The sequence below is a fragment of the Molossus molossus genome, unplaced genomic scaffold (assembly GCF_014108415.1).
Source record: "Molossus molossus isolate mMolMol1 unplaced genomic scaffold, mMolMol1.p scaffold_m16_p_20, whole genome shotgun sequence".
Taxonomy (NCBI): Eukaryota; Metazoa; Chordata; class Mammalia; order Chiroptera; family Molossidae; genus Molossus; species Molossus molossus.
The window spans coordinates 53,731,018-53,749,944 of NW_023425356.1; the positions used below are offsets into that span (position 1 = coordinate 53,731,018).

The 18,927-nt window shown below is 60.8% G+C and overlaps 1 protein-coding gene across 1 annotated transcript; it reads left to right on the top strand.

The window, feature by feature from the left end:
- The first annotated feature begins 15,963 nt into the window (after nucleotides 1–15,963).
- On the top strand, nucleotides 15,964–17,790 carry CCDC190 (coiled-coil domain containing 190). Its single transcript, XM_036272015.1, has 3 exons — nucleotides 15,964–16,159; nucleotides 16,930–17,053; nucleotides 17,295–17,790. Exons 1-3 carry the CDS (start codon nucleotides 15,964–15,966, stop codon nucleotides 17,788–17,790), a joined length of 816 nt encoding a protein of 271 aa, XP_036127908.1.
- Nucleotides 17,791–18,927: the final 1,137 nt, after the last annotated feature.

The window sequence follows — 18,927 nt, forward strand, 5'->3', positions numbered from 1 at the left end:
TCCGGTCTGGTGTTTTCCATGACTCTGTGTGTTCTTTAAAAATATTTTTCTTTATTGATTTTAGAGAGAGAGGGAGAGGGGGATAGAAACATCAATGAGAGAGAACATCGATCGGCTGCCTCCTGCACGCCGCCCCCCGGGGATCGGACCACAACCTGGGCCTGTGTCCTGACTGGGAATCGAACTGGCGACCTTTGGTGCAGGGTTAGTGTTCACCACTGAGCCACACCGGCCGGGCGTCCATGACTGTATTTCCCATAGTGCAGTATTCTACTGTGTCCCAGACCCCTGTAAAAGCTACAGGGTCGGAAGGAAAGTGTAGGGTCACTTTGTTTGAGGGGAAGAAATGGTTGGGAAACACCACGTCGTTCTGGCAACACAGGCAGGGTGAGCAGAGGCCTCTGTGCCTCCAGCCTTTGCCCACGCTGGTCCTCTGGCTGGTAACCTTCCTTCCCCCTTCCATCCCCACACCGTAGTCATCACTTCCTCCGGGAAGTCTTCCCAGATCTCCTGCGCTGCAACACGGTCTTCCTCCGCGTTGTAACCAGCACGGCTGTCTCCCCTGCTACCCCGTGAGCCCCAAAGACAGGAAATGCACCTGTCGCTCCCAGACCGCGACCCCACCCAGGCTGGGAGCATCCTACTGCGGTTTGTTGGTTTGAATGTGTCAGGTAACATTTGCTGAAGGAGCTAATGCACCTCCCCAGGCTGGAAACGAGATCCGAGCTCTAATCTCCGGGGCCACTATCACCAGAGCAACCTCCGGGGAGCGGGGAGCGGGGAGCGGGGCTTATCTCCGGGCTAATGGAAGCCGGCCGACTTTAAGCAAAGGGCAGTTTTCCTTCTCTTGCTATTTCTCCCTTCTATTTACTTATCTGCCGGCCGCCAGGAAAGAAAAACAGCGCCTGCTCTCTACTGAGACGTCTGCTCGCGGGCTTGTTGACACAGACGGGGCGGCCGTAAGATGCTGGCGGGGCCTGAATCCGAGACCCGTGTTCTCTTCCGGGACAAACACGTGGGAGACGCCTGAGACGGGGGCCGGGGGAGAAAACACCTTGAGCTGCAGACCGTGGGCGGCTCCTCCCCGTCTCCACCACCTCCAGCTCATGCCAAGGGTCTCGGGGCCGGTGGCCAAGCCGCTGCAGCCCAGACCTCTGCTCAGCGCCAGGTGCACTTGCCTCGGGGTGTTACCTGGACGGAGCTTGTCTTTCCCAGGTCACATTTTCTTCCGTCGAACCGAGAACCATGTTAAAATGAGGACACTGAATCCAGGCCTCTGTACAGCTGGGCCTCAGATTCTAGGGGAACCTGATGTCGGCAAGGCCCTTCCCAGCTCTCAGACACGCCGGCTGTCAATGAGGGGTATCGGGGACCATGTCTTTTCTAGGTATCCGATGACCGCAAGGGACCTCGGGGTGCTCCTGGCCACAGCTCCAACACGGCAGCGACTCCGTGTCTCTCCCCAGTGGCCAGCGCCCCGCCCAGCTGGTACCAGCTCCCGTGCGGAGAAGCCCACGGTCACTCCCAGGGCTGGGACCTGTGGGGGGCCTGCTCCCTCCTCAGGCTGAGCTCGCCCACGGGGTCTCCAGTGGCAGCCCCGGCGGGCGTCGCGGGCGTGGGACCTGTGCCCTAGCACGGAGGGCCCGTGCCCAGTGTGACGCTCTGCTGATACCGTCTTGAATTTCTTGATTATTTTTAACAGGGGTCCTGCATTTTCACTTTGCACGGACCCCACGGACATGTCGATGGTCCTCATGGAGCCGAAGCTACCGTGGAGTCTGAGACTGCCCCCCGCTCTCCTCCGCTGCCCGGGCCCCGCCTCCTGAAACAGCTTTCTGTTGGGGTGGTCCCCACACCCTCTCTTCCACCACTTAGATTCAGACAAACGGGCTCCCATGGTGGAAATCACGCGGAAACGAAACCGAGTGTGCACCTGACTGAACGCAGACGGCAGATGCTGCGTTTTCTGGAGAATCCGTCTCCTTCGGGGTAACTGGCGGATCTCATTCGGAGCCCACGTGTCCGTAGCTGTCCGGTCCTCTACGTCAACGTCGTGTTCATCAGAATTTCTTTACTCCAGTTCCAGCTACAGACACCAGCCACGCCGGGCATGTAGGCAGGTGTCTGGAGACAGTGACACACCAGAGTCATCGACACACCTTGTCTGAGGGCCCCTGCGAGGGGCACAGGGACACAGGCGCAAGATGGGGCTTCCGTCCTCAGGGGACTCTAACGGGGAGAAGGGTGAAGATAACGCAGCCCACACAGACCCGAAGTCCAGGGGAGTGCACGTCGGAGGTGAGGAGGGCAGACAGGACAGCCTGCCCGTTACCAGGCACAGACCACGGCCCCGGGGTGCGGTGTGATGGGGAGGGTCCGGGCAGCGGTGGATGCTGGACCTGCTGCATCCAGTGAGGAAAACGCCCCGATGGAGACGGAACTTGGAAATGCTGCCGTGCACCGTCCAGGGGCCAGCTCAGCAGGTGCGGGTCAGGATGGCCATCCCAGGCACGGGCAGGCCGAAGACACCGGGCGGCAGAGCAACGCCTAGCCCTGAGCAAACAACGGACCCATCCCTGTGAGTGAGAGTCTGGGACTCGACATCAGAACATGCGTGGGGCTCAGGTCTAATTGGCAACCTGCACTTGTGATCAGAGCTACAGGATTACAGATAAGTCTTCTGTGTTCTGAGACCCGATTCCAATGTGTGTGTGTTGGGGGGGCGGCCCCCGTACAATCAACAAGCAGCTCTCTGGATGCCAAGTGGGTGTCCTACAGACAATTCAATTCAACTCGGTCCTGACCCTATGTACCCGGAGTCCAGGCCTACAAGGCTGCCCCCCCGCCCGCGCCCCTGCCCCTTCGGACACCGACCGCAAGTCCAAGCTGACCTGTACTGCTGACCTCCAGCCTCCCCTCTCCCACCCTTAGGTGGCCTAAGGGGTGTCCAGGAGTGACCTCAGTAACACAACAAGACACCCGACTGCTCTCATCACAGGAAATCCAAGGGCTTTAGGAGCCTCCTTCCCAGAAGACCAAACGAATATTCCTGAGCACAGGTCACCGCGGGGGGACGGGCCCAGGACAGGCCAGAGAGCACGGTCTGAGAGATGATCCAGGTGGACGGCAGACACGACGCCACTGGACACGCACCTGGTGACCAGAGGGGTCGGACTGAGACCACCGTGCTGAGTTAGGGGGAGCTGGGGGGCCGCCCTGTGGCTGAGCCGCGACGGCAGGTGCCGAGGCCTCTGAGCCGACCCCCTGAGGCAGGGGAGCCTGGTTCCCGCCTTTCTCTGCAAGGGGCTGAGTCTGGTCCATCGGCTCTGGGAACCCTCGTCCCACAGCTGTTATCAATCAAGCTCCACCTGCCTCAGAGGTGTCGTGAGAACAATGGCTCAGGGAGCTCTCTTCTCTCCAAGAGAACGAGAAAAATGCCAAGACTCCCTTTGCAGAGGGTGAGCTGCTGTGGCCGGAGACACAGAGGCAATGACCAGAGCTGTCCCCAGAAAGGAGGGCACTGGGCAGAGGTCGGGCGGGGTCGGGGCTTGTCACGGTCCACTGGGGGACCTCAGGCGGTGCTGACTCAGAAGCAATGTCGCACTGCGAGGGACAGACTGTTCACAGGAGCTGATTGGGTGGGAAGCCAAGCTCCGCGCAGCCGGAAGGCGGGGGCCGGGAGAGGTGTCACTTACGGCAGAGGGACGGGCAGCGTGTCCTGGACGTGGCGGACGAACATTCCATGGGGGCAGAGGCTCCTACGGCCAAGAGTGGAGCAAGGGGAGCCACAGGAACCCCGAAGTCTGTCCACAGGTGGAGAGGCTCCGAGCAGAGACCTCGCGTCCTCCTGCACCTGAGGGGGTGGGGCTTTGGCTGGTTTTCATCCTCAGGGTGTGTGTGCCCAGCCCCCAGCTCCTGAAATGGCTCGAGCAGGCGCCTCTGGGAACCTGGGGTTCTTCTTCGCTGTGCTCCTCCACTCGCCGCCGCCGAGCTGGTCGGCTGGCCTCCGCCACCCGGAGCCCACTGACAGTGCTTTCCCAACGGGGGGCCGCCCGGCCACACGCAGTGAGTTCAGCCCCCTCCCATCCCGCCTTCGACGCCTGCGTGTGAGTCGCAGCTGCTTCGAAGAGAATTCGGCAACTGGCCCCAGAGCCCCTCGGGCGGGCGCCTGTGTCTGGGTGTCTGCCTGCCCGCCTTCCGTGGGCACATCCTCCGGGGAGGGGGAGGACTCGAGGCCTGTGACTGGCCAATGACCTCTCGGCCTCAGGTCGTCCTGGGAGCTGTGAGGAGGGGGGGGGAACGCGGGCTGTGGCCCCCGGGACGCCTGCCGTCTGCAAGGGAGGACGGGACAGGTTTGAACTCGGCTCTTCATGGGCGCGAGCAGGGCTCCTGCCCGGGGGCGGGCACTAGGCTCCTCTCCAGGGCAAAGAGGGAAGTGGTCATGTTCTCAAGTGGGCGGCAGGACCCGACGGAGGCCAGACGGTCTGCGGAGCTGGGCTGTGGTAGGCAGCCAGAGTCCGAGTGCGACCTCAAGGGACACTTCAGTGGCTGTTTGTGGGGTTCATCTCAGTAAAAACACCGTAACTAAGCAGGAAGCAGATAAACCTGCCTGAAGTGGGCTTGGAGAAAGCAGAGCACAGTGTGGTCCAGACGTTCGCGCAAGAACTTAGTCCGTGGTCCCCGTCCCATCTCAGGCGGTGCTCACCTCACATGGGCCCAGGTAGTGTCCCCACACCCTGGCCCCCCTTTGCAACCCAGACCACATGCCCCTGGTGGGACTCCCCAGCGCTCCCTTGGCTGTGTCCCTCCTGTCCTGAACCCCCAACAGACACACACACGACAGCATCTGAAACCTGGGCTGGGCAGACGGGTGGGTCTCGGGAACCCTGTGCTCTCCTGGAGGAACTGACGAAGGAGTCGCCCCATTTCACTGTCCCGACCCTCGGAGAGGCACAGAGTCCCCAGGCGCTCTGAAGGGTGTGTAATGTGGCTGCCCCCGGTTTGTGCTTTACTGATCGTAGGAGACTGCACCGAGGTTTGGGTGACGCATGAGGCCGCCCTCCATCTTCCGTGGCTCGGGTCCCTGTGTGTTCCCAGAGGGGACCGAAGCGTGTGGTCAGGCACCAACTCCTGGGGACATGCGAGGGGTCAGGAGGATCACAGAGACACTGGTCACCCAGACCCACAATGCTTTTCTTCCCATGGGACAGGCCCCACTCCAACAAGTTTCCCAATTCCCCACACAGAGCAGTGGACGCGCTGACCGTCCTAATGAGGGCCACCTGTTCGTCTCACCTGTGGGTGGACCGTGCGCCCTTGCTGGTGGGAAACAGCCTCTCGTCTCGGCTGAGTCCGAGCAGGTGCCGAAGGACCGCTGCTGGGGGGAAGGAATGACCGCACCCGCCGTCACAAACGGAACGTGGCCCCCGGCTTTGAGGAATTCTGAAGCGCGTTTTGAGCTCAGGGATAAACACGGTGGTCACTGGTGTCTGGGAGCCTCTGGGGTCAGGCTCCGGCGTTGGCAGTGTCACCGCGGAGCCCGGCGTCAGAAGCGCGGCTGTAGGCTCTCAGCGGCGACTTGTGGGATGAACAGGTGTCACCTCCTGGGACCGCACAGAGGCAGGTCAGGTCACAGCTGCTCCTCAGCATCACCGGGATCGCTTGTCCGTGGTTCGGGCGCAGGCACAGAACCGACCCTGGGTCTGTCCGGGGTGGATTATGGACGCCAGCGCCCCTGGGTCTGCTGCGGCCCCCAGACTGCTGAGCCTTGGGGACCCCGCCTTCCTCCTGCCGGGGTGACATCCAGGACGTCTGCCCAGACAGTCGGGAGGACCTGTGTGGTAAGTCGGGGGGCCCTGGCTCTGCAGTCTTCCCTGGCACTGACCGCTGGCGAGTGCCGCGGCCACGCTGCTGCGTGGCTTCAGACACGATGCCTGGAGCCCTGACCAGCAGCAGCCCAGCAGGATCTCTGCCCGAGAAAGAGCACAGGCCTCTGCCCTGTAAATTTCCGGATTATTTCAACCCCGACAGGCTGTGGTTGGAGGGTGGACACCATCCATCTGGTCTAGTATGTTTGCAATAAAAACCAAAATAGAAGCCGGAGAGGAGCAAGGTCGGCCGGCTGCCCCTCCCCGCCCCGCTCCAGGCGCTGGACTGTTGTGGAAAACTCTGCCCGCAGCCCCACGGACCACTGGCCACACACCCTCCGGAAAATGAGCTCTCTCAAGATTCCTGGACGTTTGGCTTTAGGAAAACAAGCATTTTCTCAGCACCGACGAGGTCATCTGGTTCCCTGCCGGACGGCTGTCTTGCCTCTGGGGGGAAACACAGACGAGACGGAAAACTCCTTCCCAAGTTTGGAAGGTGATGTTTCTCTTCACGGGGATGTGTACTGATCCTGCCTGTAGGACAGACGGCAGGTAGGAGGCAGGACCAACCGTTTTTCTTGCAGAAACATCCCGCAGGGAAAGGTATAAAGATCGAGTCAATTTAAGACACGGCTCACTCACCAACTCTGATGACAGTGCTGTGAGCAAAAAGCCATCGCTGTGGCTGTGCAGAGACCCCCAGAGCCCCCCAAGCACAGCCCCCAGACAGCACAGGGCTGTGTCAGAAACACGGGCTTCTGGGCCTCACGCCAAACCTGCCGAGTGAGCGACTCAGTGAGACCCGGAGACCTGCGTTCTCACGAGCCCAGCAGGGGTCGAGAAGCCACAGTAGTGAAAGAATAAGGAGGAGGCCTGTCCCCACCCCCAGGGGGCAGGGCTGTCTGAGCTCCCCATGGGCGGGCGGGAACGGGGACCACCTGGCTGGGAGTCAAGACCCGATCCCCACCCAGGGCTCCGAAATCCCCGCGCCTGGTGTTTGCCGCCACTTCAGTTTTAAGGAGCAAATTCTCCAGGAGTTACTTGCCTTTCAAGACGTTGCTACAATGTGGCAGACGAGCTGCCCCCCGGTGACAGGCGATGCTGTGCTGTGGCAGCTCCCTCAGGTCTAACTCTTCTCGACTCGTTTGAGAATCAGAAACATCTCCGCAAGCCCACCTGAGCTCGCCCACAGCACAGCTGAACGTGGCTGACGCCCAGCCACCTTTGCTCCGTGTTCAGCGGGTGACCCAGCCTGAGCGCCGTTCCCGGGAAGGGGCACACTTCCAGGGGGGCTGTTCCAGGGGGGCAGGAACATGGGACATCCTGAGACACACGGGGCCTCAGGAGGGGGCCCTGGGAGGACGGGGCTGAGCACTGTCACAGGCAAGGTGAGCAAGGAGCCGAGCACCTGGCCTGGGAACGAGGCAGGAGGCACCCCCAGGCGAGGAAGACGGGGGTCAGAGAGGGCGGAAACGAGGCAGCAGCCACTGGGGACGGGGACCAACCAGGGTCGAGGTTACGTGTGATGCCACAGAAAATGTAGCAAGGGAGGGACGCAGTGTCAGGAGTCAAGAACTGGAAACAGGACTTCCGGTCAGGATGGCGGGTAGGTAAACGCCGTGTCGTGTCCTCCCACATCCACATCAAAGTTACAACTAAACTACAGAACAACCATCATTCAGAACCACCTGAAATCCAGCTGAATGGAAGTCCTACAGCTACGGAATTAAAGCAGCAACCACATCCAGACTGGTTGGCGGGCGGAGGGGACGGGCTGGTCCCACACCCACGTGTGGCGGATAAAAATCAGGAGGACACCTCAGCTGGGACGGTCCTCCCTGAGGACTGAGGGGTCCCTGTCCCACACCAGGCGCCCGCTCAGGGTCCCAGTGCCAGGAAGAGAATCCCCATAACTTCTGGCTGGAAAAACCAGCGGGAACTGAGGCTCAGGGAGGCTGAGGCGGCTGGAGCCCCAGGCAGCTCCCTAAAGGGCCGGCGCATGGACTTATCGGACTCTCTCCCTCTAAGCTCGGAGGGGAGGCAGCTCCACGGGCACCAGAGACACACAGGGAAGCACTGAGCTGTTTGGCACTGGAGCGAGGGCTGGAGAGGGGGCTTTCTCGGGGACAAACGTGCTGTCAGAGGCCTTTGTTCCTTTGGTGAGCCCTGCCCTGGGGCGGCAGACAGTCGCCATATCTGGGACTCCAGCAACCTGGCTCACACTGGTAGCCCCGCCCTGGTGATTCCTTGAGGCCCCGCCCTGCCCCACCCAACTTTCAAGCCCACCCAGGCTATTGCCAGTTGCTTAACCATAGGATTGGCCTGTCTTGGATCCTGCTTCAGGTTTTCCTAAATTCTTTCAAACGAGCAGCATCTGGTCTCAGGTAGCCCCATACTTCTCGTTAAGTAAATCACAGAAACAAACACAGGGAGGCAGCCAAAATGAGGAGACAAAGAAACAGGTCCCAAATGAAAGAACAGAACAAAACCCCATGAAAATAACTAAGCGAAATAGAGATAAGCAACCTAACAGATACTGAGTTCAAAATACTGCTTATAAGGATGCTCAATGGACTTAGTGAGAACCTCAGTGAACTTAGGGCCTCAAGAGCATAAAAAAGGACCAGTCAGAAATGAAGGAGGCACTAACTGGAATAAAGAATAATTTACACAGCTTCAATAGTAGAATAGGTAAAGCCAAGAAGCAAACCATTGATTTGGAATCTAAGAAAGCAAAAAACACCCAATCAGAACAACAAAAAGAAAAAAGAATCCAAAAAAATGAGGATAGTGTAAGGAGCCTCTGGGACAATTTAAAGTGTGCCAACATTCGCATCTTGGGGGTGCCAGAAGGAGAAGAGCGAGAACAAGAAATCGAAAACCTATTTGAAGCAATAATGGCAGAACTTGATGAAGGAAACAAACATACAAGTTCAGGAAGCACAGAGAGTCCCAAACAAGATGAACCCCAAGAGGCCCACACCAAGACACATCATCATCAAAATGCAAAAGGTTCAAGACAAAGAGAGAAGCTTAAAAGCAGGGAGAGAAAAGCAGATAATTACCTACAAGGGAGTTCCCATAAGGCTGTCAGCTGATTTCTCAAAAGAAACTTTTCAGGCCAGAAGGGAGTGGCAAGAAATATTCAGAATGATGAAAAACAAAAACCTACAACCAAGATTACTCTATCCTGCAAAGCTGTCATTTAGAATCGATGGCCATATAAAGAGTTTCCCAGACAAGGAAAAGCTAAAGGACTTCATCACCACCGAACCGTTATTGTTATAATCCAGTAATTCTCCATCCGCTAGAAGAAGGAACCTCTCCTGGGTTCCTTGAGCCCGAGTTGTTTTTGCAAAAATTCTTGAAGAGGAAGGTGTGCATCAGCCATGACCACAAGGGTATTGACCATGAGCTTAACTAATCAGGAGATGCCAGACGGGGCAATGAAACATTCAAGGCTGGGGTCTAGTAAATGTTAAGAAATATAAAATAAACAACTTGTGCAGTTACTAACTGCTGATATCTGCTTCTGTACACGGAGCTTGCTTGCTCTGCTAAACTTTTGAGTAACCCCTGTCCTATATGAGCAACCCTCCCCCTGAGCTCGGGGCTGCAGTTCTCCTCTGTGGAGGTTGACTGCAGTCCCTGCGCAGGTAATAAAGCTCCTAATATTCAAAATTACTTGATGTCTGAGTGAGGATGACTCTCCTGGGTTACAACAGTTATTATATGAAATGTGAAGGGTCTTTTTGAAGAAAAAGATAAAATATATGAACAAACAAAATGGCAATGAATACATATCTGTTGACAACTGAATCTACAAACAAAATGAACAGGCAGAACAGAAACATTCTCATAGATACAGAGAACATTTTGTTGGTTGCCAGATGGGAGGGGGGTTGGGGGAATGGGTTAAAATGGTGAAGGGATTAAAAAGAACAAATTGGTTGCTAGACTGACAAACCTCAAAGGGATGGGGGTTGGGGGTGGGAAGAAATAAACCAAAGAACTTATACGCACAACCAATGGACACAGACAACAGTGTGGGGAAAGGCAGGGGGGGCGGGAGTGGGGAGGAGGGGTCAAGGGGGGAAAATGAGGAACATTTGTAATACATTCAACAATAAAGATTTTTAAAAAGAACTGGAAACATTGTGACAAGACAGGTGTCAGCGACACCTGACTTCAGCCGGACAAGGAGGTCGCAGAGAAGGCCGGTGCAGAGCCGGGGCCCCGCGTGGAGGGCCTGCTCGGACCGGGCTGGTGTGTAGATGGGCGTCCACATTATCCCTGGTCCAGCGGCGTATCTGTTCCCGAGACTGTGTCTGCCACCGCCACCCTCACGCTGTCAGGAGTCCGCCGGTGCTGAGCTCAGCGGAGCCGAGCACCCCCACCAGGCAGGAGTGGCCGTCAGGACCTGGGCCCTGCCTCTCCCCAGCCGTGTGGCTCTGGGCAGGTTCTCGCACCGTCTGCACCTCAGTCCTCTTCCGGAAACGGAGCAGCGGGTGGAGGACAGGTTGTCTCTAGGCTCACGACCAGCACAGGCCTGCAAATCCACATCCAGACCCAGTACGTGACCCACGACAGGTCGCTGGGCTCCCTGGGGCAGCTGATTCCCAGATGTTCTCAAGCTCCGCCGTCCGTCCGGGGTGCAGAGCTGGTCAGCTCGCTTGGTCTCTGTGCCCTGGGGTCAGAGGCGGGGTCAGAGGTGAGGGCAGTGCAGAAAAGTCCCAGATGGATGGAGGGAGCAGCCCAAACAGTCTCCTCCCCCCCCCCCTTCTCCCTGAGGGCCCAGCCGCCTGGCTACGTGCTTCCCGGCACCCAGCGGAGGCGAGGGGCCAGGGCAGCCATCTGGCTCTGCTCCTTAGAGCTGTGCCAGGCCGCCCGCAGCTCGGGCTGGGAGCCACACTTAGTGAGCACCTGCTGGGACCTGACATCACCCCTTGGGGACATGGAGGAGAATGTGGGGCGTGGACACAGGCCCAGGCTGGGAGCCACACTTAGTGAGCATCTGCTGGGACCTGACACCCCCCCCCCCCGGGGACACGGAGGAGAATGTGGGGGGTGGACACAGGCCCAGGCTGGGAGCCACACTTAGTGAGCATCTGCTGGGACCTGACACCCTCCCCTGGGGGCACAGAGGAGAATGTGGGGGGTGGACACAGGCCCAGGCTGGGAGCCACACTTAGTGAGCATCTGCTGGGACCTGACACCCCCCCCTGGGGACACGGAGGAGAATGTGGGGGGTGGACACAGGCCCAGGCTGGGAGCCACACTTAGTGAGCATCTGCTGGGACCTGACACCCCCCCTTGGGGACACGGAGGAGAATGTGGGGAGTGGACACAGGCCCAGGCTGGGAGCAGAGTCCCATCTATGCACATGTACACATGCACACACATGATGCACACATGCACACCCCCCGCTGTCATCTACTCCCGCCTGCCCTGTCCACGCATGTCCACTCTCTCAGGGACATGGCTGGAGACGGAGCTCGGTCAAGGCAGGGACAGATGAGGGACCTCACGCAGAAAGCGACCGGCACCTCTGCAGACGGCCCAGGCTGAGGTGGGAGGAGGCCATGCTGGGGGCCACTGAGGTCCTCGAGCCGCAGAGAAAATGGTTCCCACCTGCACAGCCCTGGATCCGTGAGCCTGCGCAAGGCGGACAAGTGGGCAAAGGGCGGAGGGCACAGGAGAGGGGCTCATGCCAAACAACCTCCCTTCCCCAGGATGGCCCGGGGACGCCGGACAGCTCTGTGCTGGCTCCAGTGTCCCTCAAGCCTGACGAGGAACCAACCCCACGAGGGGGTGGCGGCCGAGGCAGGTGACAGACAGACAGCAGCAAAGTCTTCAGCCATTTCCAGGAACCTGGGCCGCGGGCCCGGGCGGGCGGCTCCCAGCCACAAGCCTCCGGTCACCTTGGTTTGGGGCACGTTTGGTTTCAAAGCCCCTTCTCTGGACCCCGATTTCATGACTGTCGAGGTGCGCTTGTGGGCAGGGCCTGGGGATTTCTCCTCCCCGACCGGCGTGTCTTCTTTCACGAACACGCAAGCAGAGGGAACGGAGCTGTGCGGCGCAAGTTTATCCTTTAAAAACGTCTCCTAACTTTTGCCGCGAAAAAAACAGCTTCAGCTTTAGTGGCGATACAAAAAATGAAAACCAATTCAACAAAACGGGGTGTGGGGACTTCAGGCCGAGCCCCCAGGAAGCTGGAAGAAAGGGGGTGAAAGGCTGGGGCTCCCACCCTCGCCCCTGTAGCCAGGGCCCCACAGGTGTGGTTCAGGAGCGCCACCTTGTGTCCCACGCAGAAACCACAAGTTTCTCTCCCAAGAATGATCACAGTCGATATTGCCAGTGATTTTAAATTTTAAAAAATACTCATCTATTTATAAAACAAAGAAAATAAAAATGGAGTAACACCAACCCAAAAGAAAGGGCTCCATAGGACTTCTTCACAGACCCTGTCACGGCTGCCTGTGGTCCCCAGAATGATCCAGTCCGAACCCCCGGCACCTACGGAGGCTGCCTGAGGAGCACGGTCTTTGCAGGTGTGACTGGTTTCGGGTGAGGTCACACTGAATGGGGATGGGCCCTACGCATACGACCGACCTCCTTGAAGACCGGAGGGGGCAGAGACCGGACCCGTGTGGCCACCAGCCAAGGAGCGTCGGAGCCACGGGACCTGGGACAGGTGAAGTTCCCACCTTGACGCATTTCTGTGGGTTTAAATCTCTCAGTTTGTGCAGATCTGTTTGCCGGCCCAGAGACACTCGGGGGGGTGCGGTGCTCCGCGTGCAGGCGGGGTGACCTGGGCGTGTGGCCAGGGGACGGCCTCCTGTGCAGTTCCCGTTAGATGAGGGCGGGGGAGGGGGGTGTGCAAACACCTGTCCTCTCCCCTGAAGGAGGCTGCAGCCACCTGACCACTGAGTGACGGGGGCTGAGGCCTCCCCCCAGGAACAGAGGGGCCTGTCCAGCCTATTCCTGGCACCTCCTGTCCCCCCTGGAGCAACACGCCCTGGGCAAAGCTGCCGGATTCCAGACGCCTGGCAACTCACAAAACATTTATTTCAAAATAAACCACGAAGACCGTGGGAAGCTCGGCAGGGAAGGAAGGTGAGCCAGTTGGGGAGCAGAAGGGGAGGGGCCGACCCACCCCGTGGGAGGACCTGCTCCCCACGGCCTGGGCCTCCCCACTCGCGATGTGGTGAGAACTTGGCTCTCTTCCGAGGACGCGCCGGCTCTTCAGTGTGCGAGGCCTGCGGAGCTCTCGGTCAGTCACTGAACAGGAGATGGATCGTCTGCATCGCCTGAGTTCTCGGGCAGACGTTTTACTTCCTGATGACGCTTCGTTTGGCAAGCGTGTGCGACACAGCGGGAGCCAGGCCACCGCCAGGGGCTTTGTGAACAGAACCCTCCTCCGAAGGGGCTCCCTCCACGGAGAAAGGGACAGACCACGAAGGGCGCTGAGGTCTGCGCACGCCCGAGTCGGGGCCGCTGCTGACCGGCAGGACGGCCTGGCAGTGGCCATGTGTGCCCAGGGCCCCGTGCGGACGGAGTGTCTGCCCGTCTTCTCCGGACAGTCCGGGCACAATGCTGGCCACGGTGGTTATGAGAGTCCAGTCCACGGCCCTGGCTGGTTTGGCTCAGCAGTCAGAGCGTCGGCCTGAGGACCAGTCTCGGGTTCAATTCCCAGTCAAGGGCACAGACCTCACTTGGGGTTCAATCCCCGGCCCTGATCGGGGTCCTGCAGGAGGCAACAAATCAATGTGCTTCTCTCACATCAGTGTTTCTCTCTCCCTCCCACTCTCCCTGAAAGAGCAATGGAAATACATCCTCGGGCGAGGATTCGAAGTGAAAAACAAAATAAAAAGTAAGAGTCCAGTCTGCATGGAAGGACCGGTCTCGTGCGGGTTTAATCCCATCCCCACTGGAGGGCAAGGTCGGGAGGGAGGTGGTGACCGCTCTGCCTGTTCCGTCTCCACCCAGGGGCACCGGTGACCGTCCCCCTCTCCTTGTCTTCCCAGTGCTGCGCCTCAGGCTGGGGACAGGAGGGGATGGACGAGGCATCCCTGGTCCTGTCCTGACCGGTCCTGATCCCTGTGTCCTGCTCTCCTCTGCCCCCAAGACCCAGGGCTGGAGGAGGGTGCCCGCCGTCAGCCCTGTAGCCCCGCCCGGGCTCTGCCTGCTCTGGGCAAAGCCCCACGTGACCGAGCGACTCCCGAGGGCAAGGCCACAGCTCTGCTCCCGCAGCCCCACGCCCCTTCCTGACCCCAGGAAACCCCGAGGTCCCCGCGCTCTGAGGACGTGGCTGCCACTCCCTCCCCGGGGCCACACGCTCTCGGGACACTTGCTTTGCTGAGATGGTGCCACCAAGGTGGGGGCTCAGCTCTGTGGTCCTGCCGAGTGTCCAGAGGGGGACAAGGCGCCCACTCTGGCTGGTGACGCTCCTGGACCCCAGGTGCCGTCTGGAGGAGACGGGGTGACATCGGGGGAGGGGAAGGGAGAGGACAGTGCACCGTCCCTTCCCAGCAACTCCTCACAGAGCCTGTTTGCTGGGGACGACCGTGGGGAACAGGCCGGCCTGGCTGCGTCCCGGAAGTTCTGGGAAGATTCATGCCCCGTGGGCGCTGGTGACCTTGTCCTCAGAGGATGCCCACGGCGATGACCCAAATCCATGAACACCTTGCTCCATTACCAAGGGTCGCAGCCACTGTGGCGTGTCCCCAGCCGCTGTGGCAGGGGCAGGGGCAGGGGGCGGGGGCAGGGGCGGGGGCGGGGCCAGCCTGGGACCGTCGCGGTGCGCAGTCAACGGAACACATACCTGCGGTCCCAGCACAAGTTGCACAATCCGAGAAGAGCCTCCTTTGAGGCCCGATCTGGTTTCCGAGAAGTAGGAGTGGGGGGTTGGGGGGAAGGCGGAGCAGAGGGAAATGGGGGGCAGGCACGCCCCTCCCTCTCCCTTGGCTGCCATGGACACAGCCAGGACAGCAGGGCTGGGGACGCTCCTGTGGAGGGCGGGACTCTGGCACAGGTCCCTGAGGAGCACTCAGAGCCCGGGACGTACCCGAGCCCAGGGAGCCAGCTCTCAGTGCTCCCCATGGGCGCCCCGCACCCCCGCACCAGGCCCCCGGGCGCCTGAGGAAAACCAGCCCGTCAGCCCCACAGGACGGAGCGGCAGTGCGAGGCTGAGGTAAGCGGCTCCGGCCTCCAGCAGAGGTCCAGGCAGCTCGGCTGTGCCCGGGCCTCACCCTCCCGGTGCTCTGCCGGCCGCCCCAGTGCTGACAGGACCCGACACCTGAGTGCTTAGCTCTCCGTGCCAGGGGCCCAGCAGAGGGGGCGGCCCAGGGAGGGAGAAGCCACCCCGGGCTGGGTCCTCGGGTCCGGAGGTGCAGGGTGGCAGCTGAGGCGCTGGTCAGGCCCCAGGGACACCTGTCCGGACATCTGTGCCGCGCGGCCGGCAGGCCTGCTCTGCGCTCCGGAGACACAAGCTTGCCGTCTCCTTGGGAGTAGGGGAGCGTCCCATCGACGGGCCCTCGTCCTCAGTGGAGCAGATGACAGGGGCCGATCGCGGCTCGTGGGCCTGTCTGTGTGACTGAACGAACAGAAGGGCCCCAAGTCCCCGCATCCTCAGACCTGGGCGGGAGCCCTCCAGGAAGCTGAACGACTTGTCGGTGGGTGGGGCTGTCCTCACAGAACACGTCTTCTCTTCCCCGAAGCCGAGTGCTCTCCCCTTCGTCCTCAGAGCCGAGTGCTCTCCCCTTCGTCCTCAGAGCCCAGTGCTCTCCCCCTGGTCCTCAGAGCCCAGTGCTCTCCCCCTGGTCCTCAGAGCCGAGTGCCTAGGCTGGGGGGGGCCTGTCCTCTCCCACTCATTTCCTTGCAGAGACCGAGGCTCAGAGGAGCACCGACCCCCACCCCGCTGGGTCCTCTGCAACTCGACTCACTACCGTGCGACCTCGGCGCATGAAGCAGCTGTAGATCCAGGGGACGCAGAACCCCCTCACCCATCTCGGGGGAAGCCAGGGGCCAGAGCCCAGTCCTGCGGTGTCGGGGTCTCCGTGCAGCCTGGGAGAGCCTGGTTTCCTGTCTCCAGAGCATGCAGGGGGCAGGGGGGCGCACGGTCAGGGGGCGGCTGCACAAGCAGCTGGATCTGGAGCTGAAGCAGGCCAAGCAGGCTGAAGCCAGGCTCAGCCAGCACCTGCAGAGACTGGAGCAGACCTACCGGTACCAGCTGAGGATGCTGAGCTGGGAGCAGAGACAGCTGCAGGGACACCTGCAGAGGCTGCAGCTAGGTGAGCCCGCAGGACAGGGGGGGCGGGCGGCGAGGTGGGCAGCGGGCGCCGTGCACCGTGAGCAGGACGTGCCAGCGAGAGCTCGGCCTGCAAAGCCTGAGGGGCAGGGCGGGGCAGGCGGTCTCCATCCCCTGCCCCCAAACAGCTCCATGGCGGGTGGGCCGTGCAGGAGACTAGATCTCAGCCCACAGGGTTGGGAGGGGCAGGTGTCGTGTTCAGTGGTTGGAAGGGGCCTCTGGCTCAGTGGCTAGGGGAGACCTCATAGCAGTCTCCAGGCTCAGGCCCAGGCTTGAAGGTCTAACGCAGGGCGTTGGCCAGGTGAAGGGGTGAGCACCCTAGGCCAACCCTGGGGTCGTCATGATTCTGTCTGCGTCTGTCATCAGCACCGGCACAGGGAACCGGCTTCCGGCTTCTCTTCCTTCTCCTCTCTGCCAGGGCTCGGGGCCGTCATGACCAGGGGCCTCGACAACGCAGTGCATGGCCTCCCTTCTGGAGGCTGGAAGCCGGAAGTCGGGGTGTGGGCAGGGCTGCTCTTCCGAAGCCACCAGGGCAGGCTCTCTCCTCCCTCAGCCTGTGTCTGTGTCCAAATTCCACTTCTTCACAAACACCAGTCATATCAGCCTGGGGACGCCCTAGTGACGTCACCTCAGCGTGACGACCTCTGTCAAGGTCGCCCCAGAGGTCCATTCTGAGCTCCGGGGGTTAGGACCCTGATGTATGACATTGGAGAGGGCACAGTTCACCCGTAACACTCATGAGTTAACTCAAAGCAGAGATCATCCAGAAAAGGGGCTCCTCCTACCTCGGGAACGGAATTCAGAAGAGACCAGGAGCTGCTCCCCAGCGCCCGCCGCAGGGAGGGGAGCCAGGGGTCCCGCGGGCCCCGGCGGGCAGGTGAGACCTCACTCAGGCAGCCCAGGGCTCGGACCCTCCTCCCACTGTCTCCTCCCATTGTCCCAGGAAGCGCTGTCCCAGCAGCACAGACACCCTGGCCCTGCCTCACCCTCACCCCCTCCTCACCCACCTTGTCATCCCGGCGGCACCATGTGGGGGCCCGTGGTCCCGTAACCTGAGAATTCGGGACACGGACATCTCCCTTGGGTCTCAGAGGACTCTCTTCTACCCCCTTTCCCAGAGCACTGGCAACAACCACACCCCAAGAAGTACACAGAGCTGGGTCCCAGGGGCCCCCTCCATGTCACACTGGCCTCGAGGACCCCGCAGACAGCAAGGAGCCATCGATGTCTCAAGGCTGTGCGCCCTCTCGTGTCCCCGAAGAGCCGCCAGCAGACCAGGCCGCCCCCACCGACGCCCCAGACCCAGGCCCCGGCCCAGCAGGTGGCCGTGGAGAGGCTCAGGGTGATGAGGCCGGGTCAGAAGACGGGAACCTGCAGCCAGACCTCCGCAACGAGGAGCACGTGTCCCCGAGGGCCCCTGCGTGCGCGGGACACCTAAGTGGCCAGGCCTCAGCCGCCTCCTACCTCGAGCTGTCCGCAAAGGCTGCAAACGCCCACTACCTGCGGCACAGGGTGCCCCCCGAGTTCGAGAGGCTGCTCAGCATTGCGGAGATTTTCGGGCACAGGGATCCTGCGACCCAGAGCGGGCCGGCGTCTGCGCCACCTCCTCTCTGACCCCCAGCACCCGGCACAGTGACACACGGCAGCCACTGGAGACACGTGTCCTCTGCCCCAATTTCATTTCAAACCTGCTTTTTCCACTTCCTGGGATCCACGCGACAGGTCAGACAAGCGAGGGGCACAGTCTCCCGAGAACAGGTCACGACCGCACCCCTGCTGCTGCTGCTGTCAAAAACACGGCTCTGCCCCGGCCGGTGTTCTCAGCGGTTAGAGCGTCGGCCTGCGGTCCAGAGAGACCCGGGTTCGGTTCCCGCTAAGGGCACGTACCTCGGTTGCAGTTTGTCCCCGGCCCTGGTTGGTCGTGCGGGTGGCAACCACCTGATGTGTCCCTTTCACGTTGTTTCTCTCTCTCTTTCTCTCTCTCTCTCGCTCCCTCCCCATCTGAACAAAATATGGAAAAATGCCCTCGGGTGAGGATTAAAAAAAAAAAAGATGCGGCTCTGCCTTGTGAACAGGGCTCCAGGGCTTCAGGTACTGTGGCGCCACCTGCTGGCCACACGGCAAGGCCCGTTTCGGGGTCACGTCCAAGGTTAGAGCAGGAACTCAGAGGCGACTGAGACCGGCCGGGGCGCAGCCTGCCTGGTTTCCAGGTGGCCCGCTGGGTTTCTCAGTCCCACCTCGGCCTGCTCACATCACACTCGCACCCGAGCACGAACAATTCTCAGGAAACGTGCTCCCCCCATCGCCTCCCGCGCAGCAAGAGGACGGCAGACACGGGGCAGGAACGTGCGCTCAGTGGCCGAGGCTGGGCTGGCGGGCAGAGCGCCCGCTGAGTGCGCTGCCCAGCCCTCGCCCACCTGAGCTTCTCCAGCCTCCTCCTGACCATGTCCATCACCACCACCCCGGTGAGCTCGGCCTTCTGCGTGCGTCTCCTACAGCCACAGCCGGAGGCCAGGGGTGGGCCACAGGCAGTGAGTGTGGCCGCCGCCCGGGCCTCTGCGCTGGCGGAACCCGCCACGTCCACCTGCACCTGCAGACGGGACACATGCCTGCAGGCCCCTCCGGCTTGGGCCCCTCTCCACACCTGGCCAACCCCGGCCGGTCTGTCCACACCACACTGCACAGAACCGTGCGTGTACCCCGTGCCGAGCCCGGTGCTCACCTTCCTCTCTAATGAAAGCTTCGTGCCGT